The sequence below is a fragment of the Phoenix dactylifera genome, unplaced genomic scaffold (assembly GCF_009389715.1).
Source record: "Phoenix dactylifera cultivar Barhee BC4 unplaced genomic scaffold, palm_55x_up_171113_PBpolish2nd_filt_p 001044F, whole genome shotgun sequence".
Taxonomy (NCBI): Eukaryota; Viridiplantae; Streptophyta; class Magnoliopsida; order Arecales; family Arecaceae; genus Phoenix; species Phoenix dactylifera.
Window position 1 is genome coordinate 13,284 of NW_024068396.1, and position 8,039 is coordinate 21,322.

At 42.7% G+C, this 8,039-nt stretch overlaps 1 protein-coding gene across 1 annotated transcript; it reads left to right on the forward strand.

The window, feature by feature from the left end:
• Positions 1-6,360: 6,360 nt before the first annotated feature.
• On the forward strand, positions 6,361-7,768 carry LOC120107853 (class V chitinase CHIT5-like). Its single transcript, XM_039121351.1, has 2 exons — positions 6,361-7,427; positions 7,658-7,768. Exons 1-2 carry the CDS (start codon positions 6,377-6,379, stop codon positions 7,678-7,680), a joined length of 1,074 nt encoding a protein of 357 aa, XP_038977279.1. The 5' UTR covers positions 6,361-6,376; the 3' UTR covers positions 7,681-7,768.
• The last annotated feature ends 271 nt before the right edge of the window (positions 7,769-8,039 follow it).

Genomic DNA, 8,039 nt, shown 5'->3' on the forward strand with positions numbered 1-8,039 from the left:
AAAGATGAATCTCAGACCCTGTCACCGAGTCGACTCCAACGGTTTCGAGTCGACTCCGATGCTTACCGAGTCGACTCCCGACAGTTCCGAGTCGACTCTAAGGAGTAACAGACAGAAAAATAGAGAAGTGGCTTCTGGACCCTGTTACCGAGTCGACTCCAGAAGAATTCGAGTCGACTCCAATGTTTGGGGAGTCGACTCCTAAACAAGCAAGAGTCGACTCTCAGAGGAAAGCAAGACTAAAAGTCTGAGAACCAACTTCGAGCTCTGAGAGCCGAGTCGACTCCAATAAAGTGCGAGTCGACTCTGAAGCAGTTCAACTCAAAACACAGAGGAACAGTTTTTTCGGTCTCTGAGAGCCGAGTCGACTCCAATAAAGTGCGAGTCGACTCCAAAGCAGTTCAACTCAAAACACAGAAGAACAGTTTTTCGGTCTCTGAGAGCCGAGTCGACTCCAACAAAGTGCGAGTTGACTCCGAGACAGCTCAGGTCAACAGACAGAGGATCAGGATTTCGGGCTCTGAGAGCCGAGTCGACTCCAAAAGAATCCGAGTCGACTCGAGGGAGTAAACCCGAAAGAAAGATCTCTGGAACCCTGAGAACGAGCCGTCTCCAAAAGTGTCGAGTCAACTCCAGACATTGGCGAGTCGACTCCAGGTTTGGTCCGAGTCGACTCCAGGTCGGGACAGCACTTTGATTCAAATTCTGAACAGTTGCCGAGTCGTCTCCAGTAAAGCATGAGTCAACTCCTGCAATAGGTGAGTCGACTCCAGATCGCGCGAGTCGACTCCGATCTGAACGGACATACTGTTAGGATGTGCAGACTGTACAGAATGGCTACAAATCAGTGTCTAACGGCTATATTTCAAAAAGGACTGCATAAATAGCCACAGTAAACAGTAGTAGAAACGATGAGAGCTATTCCATTCAAACAAAAAGGGTTTTCCACCTACCAAAAGCTCTCAAGAGTAAATACAAGAGAAAGAAGGAAGAAGTGCATTGAACTCCATCCAACAAACTCTTTCCTTCGCATTCAAGGCTCCCCTTCTGACAGCAAATCTTCAGCACACTCAAAGAGGAGTCTCAGAGTTCGAGAAGCCCCTTCTTCCTCTTCCAAAATCTGTTTGAGGGCTTCTAACTCTACTTTATTCATATTGTTCATATTTGCTTTTTAAGAAGCTTTCCCTGTACTCTTTCCAAACTGTTTCTCTTACTTGATTCAATCTGGGGATTGAATCAAGGGTGTTAAGGTTGGTTGATGAGCCGAAGTTAAAACCAACGGTGTAAGGTTCGATTGTGATCCCGGAAAAACAATCGGATGGTTCTAGTCGGTGAGTCTGTGAAAACCAACCGAGTTCGTTGTGATCTCGTGAAAACAACAAGTTGGGTTGTGAACTTGTAAAACAACCGGCTGTAATCCAAGGGATTATAGAGAACTCCCAAGTGAAGCTTGGGGAGTGGACGTAGGAGCAAGGGTTAGCTCCGAATCACTATAAAACCTCTTGTGTTTGTAATTGGTTCTTATCTCTTCCATCCCCTTCATTCACTACAACTAGTAATCTAATTAATTTGCTTGCAATAAGTGTTAATTAGTTACTAATTAAGTTTTTAATTGCTATTATTACTTAAAACCCAATTCACCCCCCCTCTTGGGTTGTCTTCTTGGGCAACACAATATACTAACAATACTTTAAAAATCTTTTTAATAAATATTTGTATAATGTTTGTTATCATTAAAATCAATCTTATAAAAACTTAATCTAATCTGAACTCATGATAGCAACAGGCCCAGTTGACTCTAATCCTCATCTTATAACAACGGGCCAGTTGACTCTAATCCTCATCTTATTAAACCCGTCGCTTATTCGCTACGTACGTCCCGCTCCAAGTCAGTCCTACTGCCTAGGCACAAAAGACATTGTTTCATTATATTGGCATTGGATGCTTGTTTGCTTCTTAGCAAGAGAGAATATCTCATTCCTTTATTAAAGCCATCAGCCCATCACGTATCGAACAGAGTATATCATAAAGGCAATATAGTATAGTATTTTGTTGGACCTTACCACGTTCGCATGGACCCTCGGGTACGAAAGGAAATGCCTCACGAGGAAGAAGAAAGGATGCGGGCATATGGCCTCTCTTTTCGGATATGATTTCCATTCTTTTTTTCTTTTTTTTTAAATTATGGGATTGACAGATTCTGCTAGTCGGAGAAATTCTATCCTAATTTGTCTTTCGAGATATCTAATACTAAATAAAATAATATAAATCAAAGAGAAGAGTTGAATGATGGAGGAAATAGTCTCTCCTTTGACATGGAATAAGAGTCTACATACGAGTTACAGAAACCATATGGGGAAGCTACCACCAAAAAAAAAAAAAGCCCTACCCATCAATACCTATACGACCAATATTTCCAACCGTACAGATACCATGCTATGCCATCCATCTATTTAGCAAGTCCATTTACGACAGATCCAATCAATTAGTACTGGGAAAATCGAGCACCACTTTTATGACAGCGTGGACAGCGCAATTAACTTGCTGCCTGTGCGGCACAGCATATGGCCATGATGTTTACAATATTGCATGCATGCATAAAGAACAGATTCAGGGTGCATGCGTTTGGTTTACGACCAGAATCGAAATGGGTTGAAATAAGAATAGACATGGTTATATCCCCCGACACATTTGGTTTGTAATCAAAATCTGAATTGGAATGAAATTTGAATACTGTGGAAGAGTAGGAATTAAATTTTGGAGGATTGGGACGTTCATATTCCCCCTAGAATTGTAATGGAAATAGGACTCCTTTCAACCAAGTGGCTGAAATAGGAGTCACTCATTTCTATTCCTATTCTAGAGTCCAATTTATCCAACCAAATATGCCCTCAAAAGTAAATATAAAGCTAGTAAACAACACGAGAGAAAACAGGACAACCATACCAGTGGTTAAAGCCTGAAAATATGCATATTTCATCGTTATTCCACAGTTATTTGTAGTATGGTGGTGAGCCTGGGCTTCCTATACCTTCTCAGAAGCAAAGAAGAGCAGACAACACTCACAGATGAGAAAGCCATGCAAGCACCGGCCAACCATGGTGGCATCTTAAGCCCCAAGAAGGGGAAGAGAACCCCAGCTGCAACTGGAATGGCGATGACATTATAGGCCATTGCAAAGAAGTAGTTCCAACGTATACGAGCAAATGTTTTCCTCGAGAGGTCAATGGCTGTGATGATGTCCTCAAGGCTGTTCTTCACCAGCACATAGTCTGCAGCTTCGATGGCGATATCGGTTCCCGCACCAATTGCCATTCCAACATCAGCAGCCGCAAGGGCAGGGGAGTCATTGATGCCATCACCGACCATTGCAACCATACTTCCGTCCTTTTGGAGGGAGCGCACAACATCAGCTTTCCCCGCTGGCATCACCTCAGCTCTCACATCTTCAATGCCAACCTGCAAGTAAAAGAGGAAAGCTCATTGTTCCAGTCACATTGATGAAGTACAATCACAAGGATTGATATTTGAGAAATAACTCAGCATTCATGTACTAGAGGATTTTTGTTTGTGAGATTTTGGAGTTGCCTCAAAGTTTCTCTCATGAGGGTAGGATGCAGCGGTCGATGCCCATGTTTTCTTTTTTTTTCCCCTCTTTTTCGTTGTTGGGGCGCATGGAGATAGTACCTCCCACTATGCCCGCATGTGCATGGCCTTCATGACCCCATGCAGGAAGCCGCATAATTTTACCAAAAAGAGTATATTTTTTTTAAAGATATTTCATCCTTATTCTCTCTCACTATACGAAGGGGTTTGTAGTAAAAATTTATTTCTATCAGATTTTTCCGCTTAATTTTGTAAAAAAAATCTATTTTTTTTAAAAAAATTGCCAGCCTCACTCTCTCTCGCTATTCAGATAACCCAATTTTTTCTTAAAATTTTAAGAATTCCAATTATTTTTTCTTGTTATTTTTAATTACATATCTATTTATTTTATGTATCTTTAATTTTATTTTATTTATACTTTATTTTTGATTATTCGTCTGTTCTTATGATCATTATATTTTTATTGTTTGATATACTTTTAAATTTATGCTTTTATTTTTTAAAATATTTATATTGTCATAATTTATTTTTATTTTATTTTTTTCTCTTTTAATATACTTTCTTATATCTTCTTTTACATCACTTTCTAAATTTTCTTGGTAATATGTTTTCATTCTTATATACGTGCACTCATGTTTATAAGTTCTTATCTTATCCAATATATTTTATTAATAACATTTCTATTGCCGGTGGTAGTGTGGCAGGGAGGAGGAAGGCAGTAAGGTTCGCATGAGAGCATGCAAAGGCAGCACAAGAGAGAAGGAAGGTTGCCTTGAGGAAGTCATGGGATTGGAGGAGGGAGTGGAGGATGTAGAAAATCCATTGCTTGTCCTACTTATATTAGAATTATGTTCCCAATTTATGTTTCTTATTTTAATACTAATTGGAATAGTTTGTCTTTTAGTGGTAGTCATACTTTAGTTAGGTTAAGCTTTAGGCTTGATATATTTTTGAGTTTGTTTTTTAGTTGGGGTATGATATTGATAATTTCATCTTTTAGTGGAGAGAGAATATGATTTTGAAAATAGGGAGAAAGAGTTGAATGAAAAGTTGGAGAGAATTCTTTTTTTTCTTTTAATGCATGGAGCTCTTAAGTAAGCCATCTTTGTGAGAGGAGCTGAAGTTTCGGCCTTTATTTTCTTTTGAATAAATTTATTTTCTCTCTCAATATTTTTCTTTCTCTATTATTTTTTCTATGCAAGTCTCTGCAAATATTTTTCGTGTTTGGTAGTTGTTTTAGATTCTGAGCTGGTACGTTTGATCTTCTTTGAGTAGCGTGCCATTCTACAAAGAATGTGAGGGCCCATGAGGGTAATGGAGAAGCTAGGAGGAGGTAGTGGGAGAACAGGAAAGGAAAGGAAAGATGGTAGAGCCATCAAGCTTATTGGTGGGGAGGAGGGTGGAGCAGTTAAGGAAAGAAAAGAGAAGGAAAGAGTGGATGAGGATGAGAGTATTGACAATTGGCAAAGGGTGGCAATGGTGAGCTCCAGGCTTTGATGAAGGGATGACAGGTATACCTCAAAAGAAAGGGAAACCTTCGGCGGCTTGGCAGCCAGGGTAAGAGAGGCATAGTTCAAGAAGGGAAGGAAAAGAGAGAAAAAGTCTGTGGATTTTAAGATTTGTCTTCTTTTAATTTGGTTAATGTTGGAGAGTACCTATCCCTTGGAAATTAGATGCATGGCCAACAAAACTTCACATCGATGGATCTACATTAGCTTATATTTGTCATCAACGAAAAATAATAATAAATATTTGCATTACTGTAGCGCTCCTTTGACACCATCACCGGCTGCATCTTCACAAGATTTGCGAGGAGACACATTTCCGATGCCTATCGCGAAAAAAATCCATACAAGGTGATGTAACTTTAACCAATACCATACCTTTATCTTTCTTATTTCTTTCATTAACATTTCTCTTCCATTTGTGTGATTTTGTATCTATAAATATTTCTAGAAAAGATTACTGTTATAAATTTCTAAAAAAGATTAAAATAATATTTTTATTACTGTTATGTTTTTAGTAGGTATTTTTTGTTATCGTTTAATTAAAGTTCCTCCGCCTAGCACGAGTCACTTGCCAGCCAGTTTGCATGAAATTGGAGGCTTGCTCTCCAGATAAAATCAATGAGGGGTATCAATGAGGACGAGGAGCCATGGCCCATGTCATTAGCGGAAAAGAATGTGTTCTAGAAGCCGATTGGGCGAAGGTGGACATCAAACTGTAGTGCTGAAAAATTACTTTTAAAAAATGAGGCCTCTTGACCCGGTGGAGGTGGACCAAACTTTATCCTAGAAGCAACTAGTCACCCGCAAACAGGAGTCAGTTCCAAAGCAAAGAAAAAAAAAAACAGGAGTCAGTTGATGAATACTTATGTTTCGATGAACTTATGAGAGAATTCCAAGCCCACAGTGAGACAAAACATCCCCTTCGCCAGTAGACTCACGGAGAAGTGGTGGTAGCACACCTCCATTAGCAATCATCGCCACCTCCATTAGCAATCATCGCCAACCTCATCGGTCTTAGCCTTTCGTTGTCACCGGAGCTCCACCTCTTCCTATAAGACAACCTGATCACCTTTTATTACCATCTAAAAGTTCGCCCTTTCTCTCCCACCATGGCTTCGGAATTCATAGCTTTCCTCATCCTAACCACCACCTCCTTCCCCTACATCTCCAGAGCGGGAGCTTATGGCGCTGCACCGGCTGCAAGCCCCTCTCCGCCGACTGGTCCTCCCGTCCCGGCTCCGGCCTCTGTCCCATCTGCAGCCATGGCCCCCGTCCCTCTCCCATCGTCGGCCATCAAAGCCGGCTACTGGTCCTCATGGATTAACTCCACCTCCCCACCTTCCTCCATCAACCTCTCCTACTTCACCCACATCTACTACGCCTTTGTCGAACTAGATAACACCTCCTTTGAACTCGTCGTCACCCCCTCCGACGCAGGCATGCTCGCCGACTTCACGGCCACCCTCCACGCTCACGACCCCCCAATCAAAGCCATGCTCTCCATCGGCGGCGGCGGCGGCGGCGAAGACACCTTCGCCAGCATGGCCACCAACTTCTCCACCCGCTCCGCCTTCATTAAATCCACCATCGCCGTCGCCCGTGAGTACAACCTCGACGGCCTGGACCTCGGCTGGGAGTTCCCGTCGAACCCGGAGAAAATGGCCAGCCTCGGCGACCTCTTCATGGAATGGCGCGACGCAATCTCTCGCGAAGCGGCCGAGACTGGCCGACCGAGCCTGTTGCTCACGTCAGCCGTGTACTTCGCGTCGCACTTCTTCCTCACAGGCAGCACACCAATATCTTATCCGGCCGACAAGATGGCGGTCAGTCTGGACTGGATCAACTCTATGTGCTACGACTACCATGGCTCATGGGACACGTCGGAGACTGGGGCGCCTGCGGCGCTGTACGACCCAAAGAGCAACGTGAGCACGAGCTATGGACTCACGTCGTGGGTGGAGGCTGGGATTCCACCGAAGAAGGTGGTGATGGGTTTGCCATTATATGGCCGGACGTGGAAGCTCAAGGATCCGGCAGACCACGGCATCGGCGCACCGGCAGTAGGGATCGGACCGGGAACTGACGGGGAGATGGTGTACTCGTTGGTGGTGGATTTTAACACGGAAAACAACGCGACCCAAGTGCATGATGAAATAACGGTGTCTGTGTATTCTTACGCCGGGACCAATTGGATCGGCTACGATGACCTGTGGTCGGTGACGAGGAAGATAGACTTCGCGCTGGAGCACGGCCTCGGCGGGTATTTCTTGTGGACGATCGGAAACGACGAGGATTGGAGCATCTCTCGTGGAGGTAAACAAATTTAATAAATTTGATACATTGAGAAAAATTCGGTGATCGACATGTCCCAAATGATAGCTGTCAACTGTTTCTTTTACGAAGTTTTAGTAGACACGTGTCGAGGGTCAAAATATGCTTAAAGGCGGGATTAGCGGCTGACATCTAATCTAGCACTAATGTGACGAGGGCTCGTAACCCATCTCCCTTTTTATGTACTAACTCGTAGCGTTTGTTGTTGGCAGCATGGGGCGCATGGCAGAGTTGAGCGATGGCCTTCCTTCTTCATCTTCTTCCGCCAATGTTATCTCTCTCCTTGGCTTGACGTAATAAGTATTTATTTGCTTAACTTTGGCTTTACCCCTTACGTATCTTTGTTTCAGCCTCTTTTAATAAAAGAGCTTTATGAGGTACCACAAAAACAATTGTGATTTATGCTTGGAATTTGAGTTACAATTTTAAAAAAATTCCGAGGGGTTCTAACCCTACATCCTACTTTATACAAAAATTCCGAGGGGTTCTAACCCTACATCCTACTTTATACCTGGGTCTCCTCTTCTCTCTACCTAAACCAACATCCAAGCTAAACCTAACAATATGAAATATGCAAACTAAGAAATAGAGGCT

What these genes read in the sequence shown, in the direction of transcription:
- LOC120107853 (XM_039121351.1), top strand. Translation starts at nt 6,377, where the DNA reads ATGGCCCCCGTCCCTCTCCCATCGTCGGCCATCAAAGCCGGCTACTGG. An exon ending in TTGGAGCATCTCTCGTGGAG is followed by an intron (nt 7,428 to 7,657) that starts GTAAACAAATTT and finishes TGTTGTTGGCAG; the next exon opens with CATGGGGCGCATGGCAGAGT.